This window comes from Parasteatoda tepidariorum, chromosome 5 (assembly GCF_043381705.1).
Source record: "Parasteatoda tepidariorum isolate YZ-2023 chromosome 5, CAS_Ptep_4.0, whole genome shotgun sequence".
NCBI classification, from domain to species: Eukaryota; Metazoa; Arthropoda; class Arachnida; order Araneae; family Theridiidae; genus Parasteatoda; species Parasteatoda tepidariorum.
The window spans coordinates 67,668,088-67,691,822 of NC_092208.1; the positions used below are offsets into that span (position 1 = coordinate 67,668,088).

The following is a 23,735-nucleotide window of genomic DNA, read 5'->3' on the forward strand; positions in this document are numbered from 1 at the left end:
GTATCTTATATCATAATATATGTTTAATGAATCAGAATATCGGTATCTAGAGTCATAATATCAATTTCGTGAGTCCTTATATCGGTATCTTGAATCACAATATTGGTATCTTGAGCCATGATAAGCTATAAATTTGCTTCGATCCTAATAAGCAGTTAAATTGAACCATATTTTTGTGATAGTTAACCATATTATTATATAATCAAGTATAAGTACGATAATATGGTTTTACTTAGCCCCACATTAAGGTTACAGGAAATTAGATCGATATTATTTTTTAACATCCTCCAATATTTTATTAACAGAGTAAGGATTAAGTTTTGTTTGCCAGACTAAAAAAAAGTCTATTCTTAAAAACAATGAGATTATGTTAAAACTTATTTAATTTTCAAAAATGCACTAAACAAATCATTTGTCAATTCAAGAATAAATTTCAAATTGGAAGAATTTTGACCTGAAAAACGACTTCATGGAAAGGATGATTTTAAAGTTTGAAAAAAAAGATAAAAAAAGAAGAGAATGTCACAAGAAAAAAAAATCACTAATAAATTGCTTTTTCTTTCTTCTTTCTCAAATTGTTGAGAAAAAGACACGATAAAATTTAATTGTAATCAAGATGACAAAGATATTAAATTTTTGAGACACGTAAAACTTAACAGTAAATTATGATTCAATAAATATCTTTTACTGATTTAAATGTTTGGAAGCTTTACAAATTCCAATAATTAGCAATACAAATCGAAGATTAGATTTTAAAACGGAAAAAGGAACTCACAGATAAAATAAAAAATAAATAAAATGATTAATTTGAAAAAAAATATCAAGAAGCGGGACATTGCAAGGAGAAAAAAAAGGACCTTTACAACTTTAGAGAAAGACTCGCAAAAATTCGACGTCGGCAACAATAGTTTCCAATTTCCAACATAAACTAAGCAAATCATTCTTAGATCCGAGATTTGGTCACCAACTTTCGCCCGAAAAACGAACCAACATATCAAATAAGCGATTGATTTTAAAACAAGTATCAAGGAGCGGAATATCACAAGGGGAGGAAAATACTACCAATGAATAAAAAGCCTCTACACTGCTTGACAATTGTAAGGAACAGTTTCGTTTTTCGGAATAATTAATAATAGACGTTGATTGATTAAATGAAACCAAGTACATATTTAATGGAGGCAATGTGCATTAATTACTATGCAAAATAGTTGAGATATCGAAAAATAATAAAATTAAAAATAAAAAAGCTGCTCATTGGAAGATTTCCAAACAGCTATGAAAAATAGGTCTTTTTGTCAGAATGAAAGAGAAATGAGTACCTTAGAAAGATGTGTGATTACCTCGGACACGAACGAACATTTTGCATCAGTTATTCAAGGTGCCCGCTTAACTAACTATGGAAGAGTCCTTAGTTCATCTTGCCCCTTCCCTCTCTCAACGCAGTTTTCGGTTCTTGCACTGTTTGGAAAGGGCATATTCTTTGTAAAACACGTCTGCTAAGGTATACTTTATAAGATTTAGGTCCGAGGAGTACACAGGTCTTTTCATACGGTCAATATATTTATTTTCTAATGCGTCCGATACCTCAGCGCTGTGTGGCCGCACATTGCCTCCATAAACAGAAAGTCTGGACCTACCAAATCCCTAAAAAGACAAACATTATCCAGAATAATCTTTCTGCAATGCCGCTGCGACGCAACGATACCTCACTCTAAGATGTGTAGCAGTGTTCAGTCATTGTGCATGATGTCTGCTCATACAGGCACGCCTAGGCAATACCGATCACGTTCATGAACCTATTGTTGAGAACAACGTGTTCCCTCGTCTCTCTCTACACTAAGTGGTAGCCAGAATCACTTGTCAGGATTCGTCGAAGAACATCCCTCTGGACCAACTAAGTTTTAACCAAGACGATCTTCAGACCAACGTTGTCTTTCTCAACGATGACGTGGTAAAAGCGGATTGCATCGAACAGGTTACAGTGCATGCAAACCAACATGATTGCATCACCGTGAGATGGTTCTGGCAGAAACATGCGTACCGGTAGTGGTTGCAAGATTTGCAGTTATTTGCCTAGGAGTGGCATTTCTTATCTTTTTCGCAACTGGGGATACGTATCGTTCTTGTTGAGGCATGGTGTTTCTACAATGACCACCGGCATGCCGTTGCATAGCATTTCCACCTTCAGCGGTCTTCTTAAACGCCGGGGGAACATTTCTTGACACTCCCATTACAGCGGCCACAGCGGTGGCATTTTGACGTACTTCTAGTCGTCTAACTGCTCGTCCACGATCGAAAGAACTCAGATCATATCCTGCCAACATTTTGCACATAATTATTGCAACACCACACTGAATTAACCAGAAATAAGTTCAACAACCTATTGTGCTATTTCGGTCAAATTCCTTACATTAAGAATTTTCGAATGAATGAAGAAATGGTGTGCACTAATTTTTATACAGAAAACGGTTACTGCTCTACCAAGCCTTTTGCAATTGATTTTTCTGTTATTGGTCGGCTGTCAAGAGCGCTATATTTTGCATAAATCAGTTGTTCTCAAGAAATTGTCAAGTTGTGTAATTTACAGAAAGACAGGACAGAATTCGATAACGGACACTATAATTTTCAATATCAAGCTATAACTATGTAAATCATTTTTAAATCCGTGATTCGGATTTAAAAAGTAACTCGAAAAACAGGTATAAAAAACGATTGATTTAAAAAAAAAGTATCAAAGAAAGGAATATCATGAGGGAAAAAAAGTACCACCAATGATAAAGAGTCTTTCGTTGTGAGAAAGACACACCAGATTTCGATAAAGGACACGATAATTTTCAATATCAAAATGTAACTTTGCAAATCATTTTTAAATCCCTGATTCGGATTTAAAACATAACTCAAAAAAAGGACTAAGATATCGACAAACAAAAAAAGAAAAAAAAGAAAAACGATTGATTTAAAAAAAAAAAACATGTATCATAAGAGCGGAATATCACAAGGGGGGAAAGTACCACCAATGAATAAAGAGTCTTTAGTTTGAGAGAAAGACACGCCAGAATTCGATAATGGCGACAATAATTTTCTTTTTGAAAAATAAAAAATAAAAATTTAAAAAAAAAAAGAAGAAAGAAAGGGGCGAGAGTGGGCGATCAAAATTTGATGCCGGTGGATTAGAGGAAGTGGAGGAATCAGGGTGGTGTAAAATGTCATTTACAGGAAGGAAACCGGAAAAGAAGGGACAAGAGACCCGAGGGACAGCCAAAGCGACAGAAGAAGTCGAAAGGTGAAAGAGAGAGTAGAGATTCTGCCTATATAAGGTCAGAATGACAGCAAAGAAAAAATATTAGAAGCAGGGTGAGAGAACTGTGGCCTAAGGCGATCTGCTGTCCACTGCAAAAGCGAAGAACGTCATCGTTTGGACCGGACACTGGACGCTTGGAGGTCAATCAATAATTCTACAACCTCCAAATAGATTGGGATAGGGGAAGGAGGCGTGTGAGAACTGGGTGCTTCAAGAACCCTAAACAGTAGGGAGGGGGGAGCACGCATATAGATATATAAAGAATAAAAGAAATTCCCGCGATTCATAATGAGATAGCGTTTGTTTGGAAGCCGGGAGCGATTGGATTTTTGCGTTTTTCGGACTTCGGCGCCATCGAAAAACCAGGAAAACAACGAAGTTTGGCCTCAAAGCATGAAGTAATGCTAAAAATTACGGAAAAAGGAGGAAAAAAATGGAAAGAAACCAGCCAATATGAGGTTGGAGGAGGAAAATTTATTCTCTTGGGCCGTCGTTGGTATTCGGCATTAAAGCGACACGCAACAAATAATAGATGAATCTAATTGCTTAAGCAGCGATCTGACTACTTTGGACGATTTGGCGATGGAAAGGAGAGGAAAAGGTTTACTAGATCTACTCCAAGAAAAATACAACATTAACAACAGAATTTATAGTAGGGAAAAAAAAAGAGTTAAACAATTTATATAAAAGAATGGAAAATTTATAGCGTAGTATTTGGAAAATTTGTTAGTAAGATTACCAAATAACCAAGCCAAAGGGCAGGCAGCTAAACAGAACAAAATAAAAATTAAACGCATGAGCATGTAATCTTCCTATAAAATTGCTTTAGGAAATTTGTTTTACCAGTTTCCTCGAAATTATAATACCGATGCCTTGGACAATTTATACAGTGCAAATTTGCTGCAAAATTTAAAAAGATGAAAAATTAATCTTTAATATCGTGTAATCGAACTTAAGAAGTGCGATAATACTGTTTAAATTAGCACCATATTAAAGTTTTAGCAAATGTGAACGATATTATGGTTTAACAAGCTCAAAAACTTCTAACAGTATTATACATACCATGTTAAAAGTTAATTTACGTTTTGTAATTATATAGGCAGTTTAATGTGTAGAAAAACATAGCTTTACTTAACATATAAGGTTAGAGCACATTCGAACTACGTTGGGAGTTTGAAGCACGTATTATGGCTCAATGTTTAACAGATATTTTAAAGCCGTGTTTAAGTGAAGTTATTATGTGGGTAGTTTAATTTTTTATAGAAACATAGCTTTGTTTAACATCCTAATAAGGTCACAATACATTCGAGCTACGCAAGAAGTTTGAAGTACTTATCAATGTTTAACATATGCTTTGACACTGTGTTTGAAATCAGAATGTGTTTAACAATCACTAATTGTAACATTCTATCCGAGAGTAAAGCAACCTTAATGTAGATATGTTATAAGATTGATTGATATTGAACTTCAGAATTGTTAAAATGAAACATAGCGGTTCAGAAATTAATGACAATTAATTTCAAATATTGTAAAATTATCAATAAGTTTAAACTATAACGGAATAAATATTTTGAAGTCAAATACCTTAATATCATGGTTAATTTCGAATATAAACATTTTTACAAAGCATTAAAGTTAAAAGCATATTTTAGAAGCATATATAAATGTAAACTAACCATTATCATTGCAGAAGAATGTTATTACAACGTATCATAGATATATATATTTAATTTATTACTTTTTCCTTCTCAATACAATGTTTGGATTCAATATAATAAAACAGTCCTTATTTATTCAATGTTTCTTTAACTAATAACCTTCACAGAATGAAAAATCGCTGATGCTTATACGGTTCTATTTTTCAATGGCATTTCTTTATTCAATCGCAAAAAATGAAACATGCAAAAGAAATCTACTTTCCCTATGCGTTTTTCATAACTGAAATTTCGAAAATAAAAACAAAGCCAAAACATTAGTTTTTCTCATTCTTTTTACCATCCTTCTTTGTGGGCTTCGTAATATCCATTTTGGAATTTTCCGAATGCGAACGGAAAATAAAATATAAATTGAAAAAAAAAGAAGGAATAAATTCCGAACGCACTCAAAACTAAATACAAATGCATAGAGTAGTGCACACAGGCAAAAGGAAATAAACCAGCCGGAGAAACGAGCATAAAAACGAAATAAAAAGCGAAAAGGAAAAGGAATGGGAATTTTTGGGAAGCAAAACTGATTTTATTCCGAAGAATATATCAAACGAAATGCACGTCCAGACTACATAGTATAACAAGAATGAAAAACAGAATAGTATTTTTCCTAATGTATTATGGACGTAGTGGCCAACGAAGAAGAACACAACCAGCGGTAAATAAAATATTGGCCAGCCAGCTGCTCATCATAGCAAAAACGCACCAAAGTCTATAAAAAGGAAGTTTTAGGCCTTAGAAAAAGCCTAAACGGCCTTTCGCATTTTAAAGCGGAAGATCGATGTAAACGATAAAAAGTGCATTAAATGTATTATGTGGTCAGATTTTTGGGCCAAGAATATGGTTATAGGCCTGCCCCCAAAAAACATCCGTTTGGGAATTCTCTTTTCAAATTTCACTTTTTGGGAGAAGAGTTTTTGGAGAAAAGAAAATTTCTTTTCCTAGAGATATAAATGCATACATATAAAAAGGAATACAAAAACGACATTGAAACGCGTAGCCCTGAGATCACTGCCATACAATGCCATGGATAAACTAAATTTCTATAGCCCAGAGGCCAGAGCTTATTTTTTATGTATACATTCATAGTTATACAAACGCAATAGAGAATAAAGAAGAAAATAACGCAAACTTCGGAAGTTTTTCCCGACCAGTGATTCTCTCTCATTTTTTTTCTCCATCCTTCCAATATCGCTTCTAGAACCAAAAACCACCATACATATTCGAGAAAGAAGCAAGGAGATTAGATACAAAACTTTTAAATCGGACTAAAGCAGGTGCATTTCCATTCAAATTCTTTAAAGAAAGAGGAAAATATATATTCTGAAAATACTTTTTGATGCCGAGCAGTCTTTCTTCCCTCTCTGTAGGTATAAACGTGATTCGAAAATAGTTTATTGCTCAGTATATAATAAACAATTTGAAAAATGTATAGAATTTTTCTAAAAAAAGAATACTTTAGCTTATTAATAAAAGTTTTTTCGTTAACAGTAAAAATGCACACAGGAGAACTTTAGTATTTTTAATGGATGCTTTTAAAAGAGTGTCCCACAATATTCACGAAATATTGCACATTTGTCTTAAATGTTGTCAAATAAAAAGAAGAAAAATAGTGAGAACCAATAGTGTGTTATTAAAAATTGAAAGCTACACTAAGGAACAAAGCATTTTCATTGTTAAGCAATAATTTGTGCCGTGTTATTTCTTGATCGTGCAATTCCCTACTTTGTTGATCAAAATTGGTATAATTATCAGAGTTATTATCTTTGCTTTTTCATGCAAAACAGTCATTTAGCCTTTATCTGATAGGAAGTTCCATTAATTTTTTTACTGTATACCTTATGATTTTACAGTATACTTTACTGTATACTTTATGACTTTACTGTATACTTTATGAGTTTACTGTATACTTTATGATTTTACTGTATACTTTATACTTTACAGTATACTTTACAAAAAAAAGGTCCCAATTTTTAACTAAAAACCTCTGCCAATTTTGGATCGAATTGTAAAAAGGCATCACATGTTCATAACATCGATATTTTCGACATAAATTACCTACAATCAATCTTTTTATTTAAAGCGTTGGGTAGTAAATTAATTTAAAGACCGATTTCGAAAAAATATGTTGAGAAAAAATTTTTCAACTTGAGTAGTTTTTTTAAAATTATTAATTCTTTTATAGTCTTCGTAAAAATTGTATAGTTAACATGAAAACTCTCTCTTAATACTGTTAATTTTACAACGTAGTTTTATTTTTAAGTTTATATAGCCAAGTACAACGATGAAAATTCATTCCGTCTTAACTTCTAAAAAATGAGGACTTTTTTAACTAAAAAAGCTAAAATTTATTGAAACTCAGATATGTTTTTTAAATAAAAAAAACGCTCCAAAAATTAATTTCTAAAAAAACTAAACAAAGAAATTGAGCGAGCATTTTAATTTTCATCGCATTAAATATGATAGCGGTCTGAGACTTATCTGAAAAATGTTTCAGAAGCTTTACCTAAAAAGATTAGACTAAAATATCAACGGAAAAGAAATTTGTTTTATCATCTTACTAAGATCACAAACGTGAACAAAATATTTTTTTTCAAAGATTTACGTTAACTAATTAAAAACTCTGCTGCAAAATAAATAAATATAAAATAAAAATTACTTTTTAAAAAAATGAAGAACAATGAAAAATAATCAAAACGACCAAAAAATAATAAAGAAACATGTTTTCGGATGTTCAGCACGCTCTAAGCTCACCATTATAGCACTACGTATTTTTGGAGAGCTTAGTCAATATTTTGAGTATAGGTTCGAGTACAGGACTAACAACCATCCTAGAGTCATTAGAATCGAAAAAGCGATAACATTCGAACAACTTCCACTTCATGGTGCAATCAACAACGGGTTGGATTCATCTCGCGTATGCAGCCTCGATTTTTTTATCACCAATGAAATATTTTTTTAATACGAAAAAAACAATTTCAACTCTTGATTCGGTAAACACTTCAACACTGCATTAAACAACGTTGAAGCGAAGACAAATAATGGAAAATAATAAAGTAATATACCTATTGTAAAGGCACGAATTACTTGGATATCTGAGCAGCATCCAGGGTGAAACGGATCGTAAAATTTGCAGAGGAATGCGAGAACAATTTCCGAGGAAACGGTTGAAATAATTTAGCAAAATATCTATCTATTTTGGAAGTGTTGTTGAAATATATGTATTAGAATGAAAAATTGTGCTACTTAGAAATTTCTCAGCAACAATGGTTAAATTAATATTTATTTAACTGTTATTTTACTACATCCAACCAAAACAGTCAATTAACCATAAAAAAAAAGATGATATTCATATTATTAAAGGTAAAAAAAACGTTGATTGATTGTTTTTTCCTAACACGGTTAAACAACCAGAATTATATTCGCGCCATATTGCCCCACCTTATAAGGCCATTTTTAGTGCAGCTGAGTACATACTGTAGCTAAGTGGGATAATCGGTCATTCTCATGACCAGATGAATAGGGGTTCGAATCCCAGCTTTGATACTATAATAGTTTTTCATTCCTTTAAGAGTTTTAAGCGACCTGCACTTTTCAATGGGTGACCTTGGACTATTAGAACACCGAATCATTATTCGTGCATAAATGGCGCAGCATCCACAGCGCTATAGTGTCCGTTTAATGGTTTAGAAAATATATTAGTCGTAAATAGTTACAAAACCGTATCATTTTGTATTCACGATTTTTCAATCTTAACAGTTGTGAACAGTTTCAAAACCGTAAAGATAAAGAAATGTTCCAAACCATGAATCTTATAGTTAACCGGATGGACAGACTTCTGCCGGTTGTTTCACCATAATTCTAGAATAAATATTCTCTAGAAATTCAGTTATTTGAGGTTAAAAAAAAGAAGATGAAAAGAACAGAGAAACGGTACTAAACATTTAAGTTTCGAGCAATACTTTTAAATCAAATTTGTTAACAATCATACAAAAGTATACCGAAATTCCTTTTTTGTTCATGAACTTTAAACCTACAGTTGTATTAAATACAACACAAAATTGTTTTTCAAATTCTTACAAAGTAGGTATTTTAAATTTACCTTCCGAACTGCTGTAAAAATAACTTAAAATCAATTTCCAATTTTTAAGATACCAGAAAAAATTGTTTGAAATGAAGGATATAATATTTTCTTTCACAGACTATTTATTTAAAAAAAAAATCATTTAAAAAAACAACTTTAATGCTTAATTAATATCTTTTTACAATAAAATACGGTGTATCAAAATATTTTTTAGGATACACTAAATAATTTCATAACAGTTTAAAAATTCAGTAAAATTTGAGAGCTAATGTAGAAAAGTGATTTGATGAGTTTTAAAATGACAGAATTCAATTTGGCATTCTATGTATATGGTTAAAATAATGTGTTCTTACCAAAGCATTAGACATTTCAATTTTCACTCTTCTGAATAAAAGAATAAAATTTATTTACCTGCAAGAAAGAAAAGAACATAAGAATAAAATAATGGAAATACAGGCAAATATACTTAAGGAAAAGAAATAATTTTCAGGATACAAAACTTTTTTTTAAAGTTAATTAGCCAAAAACACATCGGTCATAAAAACACTAATTAAAAATGCAAACAAAAATAGAACAAGTCATAAAATAAATTATTTTCTTATTGTTAAACATAAATTCTACCTTCATGTTTTCTGTAAGAAATTAATTAAAATATTATCAATCAAACAATGCATAAATTAGATTTCAACTAAAAAAAATTTTCTAGCAATAATATTTTAAAATTAAAATTTAGAAAACGATTACGAAAATCGCAATTTATACAATCATCTTCTCAAAAAATTTTTTGATGATATTTCCCCCCTTTATTAACTATCTATTTAAATAAAAGTTTGAGGCCAGTCTTGTGTCAAGAATTGTCATCAAATACTGTACAAAAACTATTGTAGTTGTATTTCTTTTCCTATTAAAAGTGATTTGATGAGTTTAAGTAATAAAGTTTTATTGCTAAAAATTAAAAAATGGTTATAAAAACCGCTATTTATAATATCGTTTTCTCTTAAAAACTATGTTCTTTTTCTCATTCTTATATCATTATTTTTTTTAAATAAAACAAAAATTTAAGACACGTTTGGAGCTACAAATTGTTCTCTAACATTGCACTACTCAAAAATTAATGCAGCAGATCAATTTATAACAAAATTAATAAATCTCATTCTATTCAGCAATAAAATTTAATAATTGAAAATTAGAAAACGATTACGAAAAAATGCCATTATTAGAATCGTTTTCACAATAAATTACATTATTTTTTTATTCTATTGCTCTCTAACATTGCACTACTCAAAAATTGATGCAGTAGATCAATTTATAACAAAATTAATAAATCTCATTCTATTCAGCAATAAAATTTAATAATTGAAAATTAGAAAACGATTATGAAAAAATGCCATTATTCGAATCGTTTTCACAATAAATTACATTATTTTTTTATTCTAAAGTATGATTTTTTTAAAAATAAAATGAAAGAGCTTAAGGCAAGTTTATTTAAAAAAATAATAATAATAAAATAATTATTAATGGCAATAATTTTTGTGAGTTATGCTTAATTATAAAGTTTAATGTAATGCAATTCTTACAGAAAATATGAATGCAGAATTTCCCTTGACTTTAACATTAGGAGCCTAAAGAGCCCGTTGAAAGAAAGGCAGAGAGAAATAGAAAGAGAAAAGAGAAGAAAATAATTGCAGCCACTAAAGACGGCAAACAGAGCCAATTAGCCGTCGATTAGTTCGTCGCTTCGACAGCGGTGGCGTTATCAATCACTTGAAGCGACAGATTTCTGTAGCTCTAGCCATTGATTTTATTTCTTCTGCTACGAATTAGATTATGAATTCTTTTCACACACTAATAAGGAAAAGATATAACTTCCACATGATTTCAAAGATACATCGTCAAAAAACATTGTTTTTCTATGGAAGCTTATAGACAAAATTGAACATACCAAAGTAAATAAATAAATAATGCAAAAAACCACTGAATGGTAATCATTTTGGAAAGTAAAAATGCTTTAGAATACGTGCTAATTACGTATCTAATTTCAGCAAACGTTTTTAGGGACAAAAAAACTTGCTTTGGACTTCTTACTTAATTGAGATCTCATTTTCTCTCTGAAAAAGCAAAGCTACTTATCTGTAAAAATTCTCATCAGAAAAACTTAATGATTTTTTTTAGAAACCTGGGCTTTAACTAAAAATGGAGATTATTAAGGTTCAGTTTTAATTGGAAAAATTTTCAGAAACGTTCTTAGCGGTATCAAAGAAACTGGCGTCTTGCAAAGATATTTTAATTGGGAAATTCAGAGATATGAAATGTACTAAAGTTAAAAGAATGAACATGGCCACTCAAATTGCTAGAATGAATGGAGAAAAAAAAACAGGTAAATATAAAAGCTTTTCACAGATAGGAAAAGAGGAAGGCCAAAATAATGATGGCTTGATTGAGTGGAATCAGACTGTTGAGTGATTGGGTTCTTCATACATATAGAAAACATGGAGGGGAGAATGGTGTTATTTGTGTGCATACAAAATGTGTATAGTTTTGAAAATTCGAAACAAGTGGAAAAAAAATTAAAACTGGGCAGTATGAGTTATTAAGATTTCAAATTTCGTTTTAACGGAATTAGAAATGTAAAAAACTTTAACAGAAGCACGAGTAAGGTTACAGTTAATTAGAAAATATTCTGGTTCAACTATCCAAATTCCACCAAGCGAAGAAAAAATATTTTTTTAAAGTTTTTAGAATAACGCGAGACATTTCGAACTAAAACAATACCACATGACAACATTGTTTATGAAAAGCAATGATATGTTTGGAAGAAGAAAAAAATATGTATTAATCTCGTATTAGAGAAGAGCTAGCTCCCGTCACTTGCCAAGAAAAGATATAATCCGATCTCCAGTTTGAGAATCACTGTCACTATCACTAAGATGGACATTTCTTTTTGCGATTCGTTAATAGATATTGGGGTAAACATTTCTTCAAACCATCAATTAGTAGATTTCTTTCTTCGCCCTTAAGAAGAACTAAGAATTCCATCTAGCAGCGACATCCCATACGTCTTAAGGGGTGGACGTTCTAAGATTCCATCTATCTGTGCTAAGGCAGATCAACTTTCGAGATGCGCGCATATTTCTTCCTTCAGCGAAGCACGCTTTTCTCCTCCCAAAACTTTCGGACATTGTTTTTAAGTGGACACAAAGAGAAAGAAAAACGGAGGGGGGGTGAGAAAAAAAAGAGGGCAGCTATTTTTAAAGCTCCAGGGAAGGGGAGAAACCAAGAGTGATCGCCGTTACAACGTTACCCTCTTTTCTTTTTTTTCCTTCTTTTTCTTTTCTTCTAACGTCGCCGACACCTACAGTGGCGACAAAAAGAAGAAGAAAAACGCCTAAAAAGAAAAAGAAGAGGCACAGGAATGAGTTGGAATGAAAAAAGAAATAAGAAGAAAAACGCAAAAAAGGGAGAGAGAGAGAAAAAGAAACAAAAGAAAAGGATGGGTATGAAAAAAAAGTCACTGAGGGGGGTGAGTTGAGTTGGGGTGGGGTGGGGGTGTTTCAAATGAAGACATACGACAGCGTTTTTTGGGCTGATATCTAATGAAGGTAGCAGCCGAGGGAAGGTCTTCAAAATGGGGAGAGGTGGGAGGAGAGAGAGAGCGAAGATGCGCGATTTGCAGAAGAGGGAGAACTTAGAAAGGCATTTCAATCAAGCGCCTTTTAGACTCCACCCCAGAGGAAAAACTAAGACAAATGCCGAACGAGAAAGTACCAAAATATACGCCTGAATATACCAATCGCGAATAATATCACACAAAGCATTTCTTAATACGGCCCAATCCAACGGCATCTTACAATTTAACCCTTTAAATGCGAGAATGAAACAGGAATAATGGTAGAATTGAACTCTTTGTAGCAAAAACTATGGTACATTAGTTATTTAAGGTAGTACATTCAATATGCGCCTGCATATGTAAATCAGGAATAGTATAACCAGGGGTCTGTCCAGACATTTTGTGAAAGGTCCGTTTTTGTAAAATTGTAAAAAAATTACCCGTAATTTGTGAATATAAAATAAACATTAAGTCACATTCTTTCAACCAGGGTCCCGCTTTTGTGAATTTGTGCAAATAGGGTCCGTTATTACAAAAAATATTTTTGAGGGAATTTTTAAATTGTAAAGACATACAAGATTATGCTCAACACTGAAAAATTATAATTAAAAAAATTAAATTTTAAAAAATAAACAGCAATTGCTGCTACTAAATTAGAGAGGCAACATACAAATATTTGGTATTTAGCCTATACTGCTGAGCGCAGAATATTCATTTCGGACAAATAAAGAAAGAAGCGTCTGTCGAAGACAACATTTAGTTCGTTTACATCTGTCTTCCTTCCCCCCCCCCTTCCTGGGAAGGGTTTATTCGATTAACAAATTTGTGAAGGGTCCGATTAAAATATAATTTATTTTGTGAAGGGTCCGTTTTTAAGTCAAAATATTTTGTGAAGGGTCCGTTTTAAATAACGGCGAGAATAAAACAGCATTTAACCCTTTACATCATGAATTTCTTAAATTGTGGTACATGTACCACAAATGGTACATATTTATTATAAGTGGTAAAATTAACATGCATACTGTTTATTGATCACGAGATGAGACCTCATTTTCACTCAGAGATTATCTCACGATTGCCAGAGGGTAGTATATTCAAATACTTAGAAATTATGATTGTTTTTTAATGTATAAAAGAATTCTAAATTGATGTAGAATAGATAGGTAACATATTTATATTTAATTACGATCTGAAAGTTTCCTTAAGGGTTACTTAGGTTTTATAAATTTCATTTTAAAATATAAACACTTACCTTTCCTTAATGCTGTTTTTTTTACTGTATTGTTTGTTTTTTAACATCTAGGACTCGATATATGAAATAAGTATATTTTTAAACATCAAAATTTATCTTCTTTTCCCAAGAAAAGAAGTACCCAATGATAGTCGTTCGTAATTATAGACATTATATGTACGGCATTTTTAAATTTTTAGACTATTTCAACTCATTAAAATTTAAATAAGTCGGTTGGTAAAAAAGATTACGGTAAAAATAGCAAACAGGCAATTTTTTAAAGATTTGAAAATAAAAGTGCATAGTAGAAATAATCTACAAGTGATGTGATGGATAAATGCGAAATCATGCGATTAATTAATGTTAAATTAAGATTGAAAATATTTAAACGATTTATGAATTAGTTTATATAAATTTAAACGAAAAAACTTATTTCACTAAATTTATGTTACGATAAGTATTTATAAATATCATCAGATAATATCGCGTTTAATGCTTATCAAATATAAATAAATATACAAATAGGGTTTCAGTTGCTTTTGAATTCTTATAGTAACATACATATCGTTGAGGTTATGAATAATAGTTTTCAAAAAAATAATGATAAATAAATAAGCAATACAAAAATAATCTAATATCAATATAAAAAGTAATTGAAAGCATATAATTCATATTTCAACAAGTTATAATTTTAGCTTGAATAGTTTCTTTTGGAGTATTTATATTCATTTCTTTGTATTTACGAAACATTTAAGAATATTAATATCTCAATCTACGAAAAGCATTTTTCAAATTAATATGGATTCAAGTTTTTAAGAAAAAAATTTCATTTGTGCATTCTTAATCCAGACTTTATATTCTACAAACGTAATTTTCAAAAACCAGAGGGGAAAAAAAAAGACAATCACAGTACTTTAAAAGATACATTAATTTCTATAAAATACAGCGGTATTGCATTAGAAATTTTAAAAAAATCATGACTTTAAACAATTAATAATTTGCAAAGAACTACCCCTATGGTTTAAATATAGCGGATGTGCTTATGGCGGCAAGTTTCACAACAGCCGAAACTACTGTAAATATGTTTTCTTAACAGGGAGTATGTTATGGCAGTGAAAATAACAACATTAAACTGGCAGCACTTTGAGGGGGAAGGAGAAAAAGCGATGGCTCTGTGATTTTTTACTTTTATGCTAGTTAAACGATTGTTTTTACTTTCATTTTCTGTTTGCTACATGTTTATTAAAAAAACGATAGTAAAATGACAATAAACCATAATATTGTAAGCAATTATTTTGATTTCGCTTGAATTTGAAACTGTAAAAAGTTCACAAATAATAAATTTTTATTTCTTTCATATAAAAGTGAAAAACATTTCATAAAAAAAGCACAAAATTTACTTTCCGCCTTCCAAAAAAAAATTTAAAATAATAATACATTTGAACATAAGAGACATACGTAAAACCACAGGGACAATAAGTTTATATATTTCGAAATATAAATAGTTATACATGAATAGGTTTTAAAATTCGTGAATTTGAAATATTATCGAAATTATGTACACAGACATAAAAAAGCTGCCTATTTAAAGCTAATTGTTTTTGGTCACCTGAAGTTTTTCACAGAAACTATTGAATTTTTTTTAAAAAGCATTATTTTTTGTGTTTGTTGTGGTTAAGGGGAGAAAGAAGTTATTTTTTTTTTAATTTTCTGTTGTTCTTACTATTAAAATTAATTATTCAAAAAGAAATCTATATATATATATATATAATTTTCTCAAGATAAATACTACTACGGTGTAAAAAAATTTTTTTAGTCCAAAAACTATTTGTTAAAGTTATTGCAAAATGCAAAAGATGTTGTTACAGGGATGCAAAGATGTGTAAAATGAAAATGCAAAGATGTGTAAAGATGTTCCCCTCCCCCCATTTTATAGGTTTTTCAATACAACTATAAGTTTAGTTTTCATTTTCAGTCTCAAAAGAGAAAAAAAAAACTTGGCAAAAGGTTAACAAAACTGCAAGTGTAAAGGTTTTATTTATCATTTTCAAGGTTTTATTTATCATATTATTTTCCTGACACAAAAAACCTTAGAAAAGTTTATGTACTTATAAGTGTAAAAATGTTTTCTTTTGCAGGCACAAATTTTATGTAAAGATTTTCTTTAAAAATTTTTTTTCTTCTTAGTTTGTCGGCATAAAAAAAATTCGGTAAACGACCAATACAAACAAGTGCAAAAATTATTTTTAACTTCGCCGACATAAAGATTTTGACATGGTCAATAAACTAATAAAAGAGTAGTGATTTTTTTTCTGTAGGTATTGTACATCAAAGCCCATTTTTACACGAACTGAGAACAGAACTTCATCAGACTTACCTTAATGAGATTCTTTAGAAGTCCCTTGAACATAAAAATAACCAATAAATTTGCAAAAACATAATTATTTTCCAATTAAAATCAATCCAAGAATACCAAAATGTTTTTATTCAAATATTTAGAGGGAAGCGAGTTAAATAACACAGAGTTTTTATTAAGTTAAAAAAAAAAAAAAATAGGATAAATCAACACTCCATCACAACTGATTTACGAATCGTTCCCAAATAAATAACTACCACCTTCAAATTAAGTAACGCATCCTAATAAAAAAAACCAAAAAAAAAAATCTTTTAAGCCTACATCTTCCGAAGCAAATTATTACCCGGAAAAAATATTCTCTCCATACCCTCCGTTATACCGTAACTGTTCTATTCCATTAACAGGGGTATTTCTAAGAATCACACACAAGCAAAAACAACAATAAAAAAAAGAGACAGGGGGGTAAAGAAAAACAATAACAACAATCGAATAATGAACATCGAAGTCCGTCATCTCATTAGAACTGCTACCGTTCAGTGAATCACTCTAATTATGACGAAGACGGGACGGAGTATTTTTATTTTTTTGAGGGCCTGGAGCGATACATCTCCATTACAGTGGGGCATTAATAAGTTTTCTGCACGAGGTGGCCCCATCTTCTAGAGTCTGACCCATATCCCTCTGTCCACTCCAACGGACTCATCTTTAAGAGGCAGTTCCAGTAGAAGGCGATTGATCGTTAGAGGAACATGAACTTGTAATGACTCCTTCTCTTCTTCCTCCCGCCGAACCAGTAATCACGGATGAAATTTTTCACCACTCTCTCTTTCTCTTTGCTCTTGCGCTTCTTTTTTTTTCTTCTTCTTTTTCTCTTTCTTTTAAGCTAATAGGAGGATGGGGATGTTTGACATCGAATGATTGAGACGGTTGAAATAATATGGTAGGGTAATCAGGTTAGAATGCATAAAATAGTACGGGCTTACACCTTAGCAAATTGCGAAAAGTGTCAGACTACTTTAGAATTAAAATAATAAAATTAATAGATATACGTAAATTAAGCCATAGAGTTAAAAAAAAATATATAAAAAAGTTTTATGTTCCTTATTTAATAATTATTATCCACTGAAAGAGCAATCACGGATGAAATTTTTGATCACTTTCTCTTTGCTCTTGCTCTTCGTTTCTCTCTCTTTCAAGTCAATAGAAGGATGGAGATGTTTGTCATCGAATGATTCCATCGGTTGGAATAATATGGTAGGGTTATTAGGTTAGAATGCATAAAGCATCACGTACTTACACCTTTGTAAATTGCGTATGAAAGAAAAATTCTCAGTTTACTTTGGAGTGAAAATAATAAATTTGACAAATAAATTGCCTTAGGGATTAAGAATGAAGTATAAAAAAAGTTTAATGTTCCTTATTTAATACTTATTATCGCAACCAAGGATGAAATTCTTCACCATTCTCACTCTCTTTCTCTTTTAAGCAAACTGGAGATGGGAATGTTATAGCATGATTCTGTTTGTTGAAATAATATGATACGGTAATTAAGTTACTCGCAGAGAAATAAAATCAAATTGCGAATGGCATGCATAAAAAATTTCATTCTATATTTTTTAAATATACTTCCAACGCAACTTTCCTCCAAAATTAATTTTAGTTATTTTTAGACGATGATATCTAAAAATGTTTGTAAAAATGTATACTTCGTTATCAAAATATGTAAATTTAGTTTTTAACAATAAAAAAGTTTTATACAAGATTCTTATAAAACTTGCCAGTGACAAGTACTTTAATTTCAATTTTAACTATTTTCAAGAGATATCCGCCATATTGTTTCAGTTCTCTATGCACTGAATTTTAGTAATAATTTAAAAGCTGCCAGGCAGCCATAAACACGCAACTACCACAAACCACCATAATGTAATCACACAAACCACCATAAACATGAGCCAGGAATATTTCAGCTCAGTAGTCAGCTAAAATATTAAAATTATTTCCGCAGTTATTAACTTGACTGTCATAAAAACGTTTATTTTCAAAATTTTTGAGTGTTGCCAATTTAGATAGAGAAATGCCCGCTTTTTTGGTGCCACGTAAGAGAAATAAACAGATAGAGTTGGCGTAAATTTAGATTTACTTAATAATCTTTAATTAATTTTATATTTTTAAGAGGTGTGAATACAACAACTTAGCAAAAGTAACATTACACAATATAGTTTTTCCAGAGAAAAAAAATCAAACTTTTATATACGTCATATAGTGTTATTACTCTTTTAAATGCAAATTTATTACTATCTCATTATGTTTGAGGTATATAAGGGCTGAAATGCGATAAATCACGCAATATTGACCTTATTATCTTTGATTAATTTTTACCTTTTTAAGAGGTGTCAATAAAATAATAACATGGTAGCATAAATAACAATATACTGTGTTTTTCCTGAAAAAAAAAAATCAGACTTTTTTCAGACGTCATGCAGTGTCTTTTAAACAAAACTTTGCTAGTATCTTGTTATCTTTATAAGATAAGTCAATACTGAATTCTGATAAATCATTCAGTATTGACCTTATTATCTCTGATTATTATTTTCTTCTTTTTAAGAGGTGTCAATAAAATAACAAGGTTGCAAAAATATTATTAAACTGTACAGTTTTTCCAGAAAAAAAATCAGCTTTTTTTTAGACGTCATGCAGTGTTATTACTTTTAAACAAAACTTTGTTAGTATCTTGTTATCTTTATAAGATAAGTCAATACTGTTATTATCTCTGATTATTATTTTTTCCTTTTTAAGAGGTGTCAATGAAATAGCAAGGTTGCAAAATTATTATTAAACTGTAAAGTTTTTCAAGAAAGAAAAATCAGTCTTTTTTCAGACGCCATGTAGTGTTATTACTTTTTTAAACGTAACTTTGTTACAATCTTGTTAACTTTGTAACAAATGTCAATACTGAGCTGTGATAAATCAAGCGTATAATTAACACGCAGCTACACACATCTTAATTTAAATACGAAAAAGCTTTTTTTTGTTTTCTTTATGTGGTTTGAGGTGCAAGAAACTACTTACGATTATTATCGTTAACTATTCGGGACGTGAAAGAGAGCATTAATATTCCCAATAGATGCAATGTATCTAATTGGAAACTATTCTAGAATTTATGGAACAAAAGAAAGCATTATGTGAGAGCGCGCAATGATACCGTCGCGCCCATTGTGCGATGAGAAATCAATAATATAAATAAAGTGAACAAAACAAACAAGCCTTAAAAAGCTTGGGTGAATCTCAAAAGAACCATTTTCCACAATTCCAATAGCTAGGTCCAATTCCTTAGGCAGGATAATGGCCTGTACGCGCATTGTTGAACGTCAGACCATCTGTTCAATGGTTTCGTTGATTAATTCCTGGCCAATTGTGGCGGACGCTACGCTCAAATGGAAAGCTGCAAGGGAAATCCGGTAACTAGGTACCCCTATCCAATCGGTGTGGAAATTAATAGCCTTTATGACCTAAAATGTGTGAAAAGACCCATTTGTTATAAAAAGCTAATAAATATATGAAATTTTGGGATGCATCATCCATCCAATCTCGTATTGAAATTATTTATGACTTGTTTCAGTTTATGAATCCCATTTTTCTTTTCAGTAAAATGGGATTCCTAATTTCGTTATGAAGCGGTTGATTTCAGATACAATTTTGATTCGTTGTTAAAAACTAAGATTTGTGTTGCTTCGATTTGCTGGTTGTTGTTCTCCTATTTTATTATAAAACTCGTTAAATTCTCAGCAAAATATGTCATAAAGGAAGAAAAAATAGTTTAAAAGAATAGTAATAACAATAATAATAATCGTAATTATATGTATAGCATCTTAAAAATTATTCACTGCTAGAAATTTCGCAACAAGTTGAACCATATATCGATCGAATTTTCTGCAACTTTAATACAGAGACTAATTAAACCATTTTAAAATTGCTTACATCATACAAAACAATAGTACTGCTCAAGTTTGCTGCAATTTATATTATGGTGCGAATTAAACAATTTTAAACTTGATAAACAATATCGTTCAAATTTGCTGCAACTTAAATACAGAGCTAAGTTAAACTATATTATAGTGCAAATTTTAAACTTGATTTCAGCATACACAACAATAATATTGTTCAAATTTGTTGCAATTTAAATACAGACTTCAGAACTGTATTATAGTGCAAACTAAACTATTTTAAATCTGATTGCACCACAATAATATTGTTCAAATTTTCTGCAATCTGAATACAAAGCCAAGTCCACCATCTTCGAGAAGACTTAATAATTACAAATGTTCTGTAAATATTCTCAAAAATAAACTAAAAATCTTTACTAGGAAAAAAACTTTTTTTTCAAACAATGAACAAATCTATTATGCAAACTAAAATTGCAAAACAAATATTAATAAATAATTAAGTATTAAATTGCGAATGAAAATAAAATTATTTATTAAAATAGAATAACATAAAACATTAAAATTTATTAATATGATGTAATTGTCAATGAAACTTAATGATATAAAGTAATCCTAATGAAAGTGAGCAAGAGTATAAATAGTTCTGCTCTAAACATAATTTGTTTAGCAAAAACTGTCACTTTCTGCCTAAGCGAACCATAGTGCAATGAAGTTTATAAAAATACGACATTTTAGTTCAATTCGCTCCTAAATTTCAAACTTTGTTCAATAATAAAAAAAAAAAATCCTTAAGTTCTTTTTTTTTTAAACAAACAGATTTAAACTTCTTCTAATTATGAGAAAAGACTGCTCTTGAAACAAGTTCCCAAAGCACAAAGTGAACGAACTGAAAGGGACCCAAAAAAAGGGTTAACAAAAATAAATTTCTCAATCCTTCATCTCCTCGAGACATAAAGCCCTTGAAAAACATCTGTTGAGATCTTAAATTAGGAAATCAAAGATAATATTTTGAAATAAGGGTCACGATATCATCAGGACTTTGCGAACGGTGTAAGGACAATCCCTACTACTTTGTTTTGTGTCGATTTCAATTCTAACTTCTTTAATTCGTTTAAACCACCAAGAGGAATGCAACGAGGTCAAAGACCCAGACTTCTAAATAATAATTTCAGTCAGTGAACAAATCCCAAATGGGGGCCTCTCATCAGTTTGAACACGATATTAGGCACAAGCACATACATACAACAGTAGCAAAAGCTCTTTCCTTCGTTGCAAGGGGCCCCTTTTCAGAGAATTTGGTGTGGAGTTATAGAAGGGAGGGGGGATGGTAGAAAGGAAAAGTGGGTTCACATCACAATTGTTCATCCTTTCTGTGACGTTAGTCCCCCTCTTCAATCTTTATTCATTTGCTCTTAGCATTTTTCTTGTGACAATGTTATTATGTAGCTAATATGGTTTTGACACGGAGAATAAAAAGAATATATTCTCGGGTGAAATTGAAATATTAGAGACGGTATTAGTCAATATAGTCAGGCTATTTTATTGCGAAAATGTGAGTTTGTTTTGGGTATTTCAAAATTTCTAGGCAAATTATGCTAAAATTACAATTTAAAATTTACAGGTGAAAATTATTGCTTGAAACTTATTTTTCCACTATAAGGATTCATATGGTGATGTTTATTATTATTTAAAAAAACAATACAATAAATATAATATAGCATATATTTTATAAAAAAAATTTCTAGCATTCTTTAGCTGGGAAAAAAATAGTCATCTTCTATCCACTTTTACATAGTTTTTAAATTTTAAACAAATATGATTTCTAAAGGAAAAATATTTACTATTTGTAAAAAACGGGAACTTTTTATTAATTTAAAAAATTAATCTCTAAAGCTAGTTATCAGCAATTTTTTTAAAAATTATACATAAAATTGGAAAGTATTCTCAAATTTTTATGAAGTAAACATGGGCTTATTATGGAATTTAATATATAACTTTCGAGTTCTTAGATCGCGTTTTCATGCACGCGAGAATATCAGTTTTTTTTTTTTCAACGTGAAGGGTTGATTTAAAATACTAAAATATATCTAGAGCACATTTCCCCCTTTCTACGCATTTACACTTAAAATATCCATTATTTTATCTTGACATGATCAATTGCTTTAATGAATAATACCGAAATGTTCGTTTTAAAAAACTGAGCAAAGAGGCAAATTTAAATGATTAGTTAGATATTTATTTTAAAATATTTAGTTTTCACAGCAAAAAATTGAATATCCTCAATGCATTATCATTTGCGTTTATGATTAATAATAAAATGCCCGATTTTCAATGCTGAGAAATTTAAGTAAACTTTCATTCAAGCATCTACATTTTAAACAATTTCTCTGCAAAAAAATATTCACTATGTTATATTTATGTCACGCTTTTATGAACAATAAAGAAATGTGGCCTTTCAAAAATTGAGAAAAATGACAAATTGAAAAAAAAATAAATATTTAGAAATCAAACACTAAAAGTCTTCCGCAAAAAATAACATTCACAACGTTATCTAATTACAGCTACTAATAAAAGTAATATCAACTTTGTAATCAATAATTGCCTTTATAAATGTCCGATAAATAATGAAATGGCAGATTTTCAACTATTGAAAAATGACGGATTTAAATTATGTAATAAAATTCTTAACACTTCAGTCCACTGTTTTATTTAGGTATCAATTGTCATTGAATAATAATAAAATGTCCAATTTTCAACACTAGATTTATACAAAACGTTTTATTTAATATTTGTTTTCTAAAATCGAAGTACTACAGCAGAAAAAAAAAATCCACTATTACCTAGACATCTTTAATTGTTTGTATGAAAAATAATAAAATGTTCGATTTTCAATAATCAGGAAAGTGATTATATTAAAAAAAAAAAAACAATTAGACATTTGCTTTCAAAAATTCAAATGCATGCAACAATTTTATTTGCAAGCAAGTAACTAAACATGCATATCAAAGCATTTGGAATACAACACATGCTTTCACAAAAACCAAACGGAAAGAAAGAAGGAAAAAAAAAAAAAAAACGCAAACTATTCAAAATTAACACCTTTCATCACCAGATAAAAAACGATGACGCAACTTTATGAAGGAACGAAAACACAAACAAAACAAACATCATTCCGTGACAGGTCAGGAACAAAGGTTGGGGGGGAGGGTGTTGGTAAAAAAAGTTTTATTTTTAAAATAAATGTACCTTTATAGAGCCAACAGGCAGTTGAACAGTAAGACATGTCTTTAAAGAGTGTGTAATCAAGATTCCATTCAAATTTTTAGGGATGAAGACGCGCGACGACCTACAAGTGGTTTGTAGGCGAGCTCATCAAACAAACATATCGTGTGGTGAAAGAGTCCCATTGGTCGGGGGGATGTCCCACCTTCATCCGAATCACGTGACTCGAAAGGGTTGAGAGTGGAAGCAGATTCGAAGAGAGAAGGATGCGTGGTAGCTCCGTC

At 30.5% G+C, this 23,735-nt stretch overlaps 1 protein-coding gene across 7 annotated transcripts in view; it reads right to left on the reverse strand.

Moving 5' to 3' along the window:
• Positions 1-23,735, reverse strand: part of LOC107438772 (POU domain, class 2, transcription factor 3) — a 545,522-nt gene that overhangs the window by 223,324 nt on the left and 298,463 nt on the right. Inside the window, exon 3 of one of the 7 annotated variants that reach the window (XM_071180570.1) lies at positions 9,445-9,502. The exons of 4 other annotated variants lie outside the window; for them this stretch is intronic. Coding sequence is in view for 1 of the 3 variants with exons in the window: in XM_016051142.4 (XP_015906628.1) it covers positions 23,476-23,512 (37 nt within the window). In the remaining 2 variants the exon portion in view is untranslated. Of the gene's footprint in view, positions 1-9,444; positions 9,536-23,475; positions 23,679-23,735 lie in introns of those variants that run through there. 2 more of the 7 variants (XM_016051142.4, XM_043040148.2) reach the window with 2 other exon arrangements.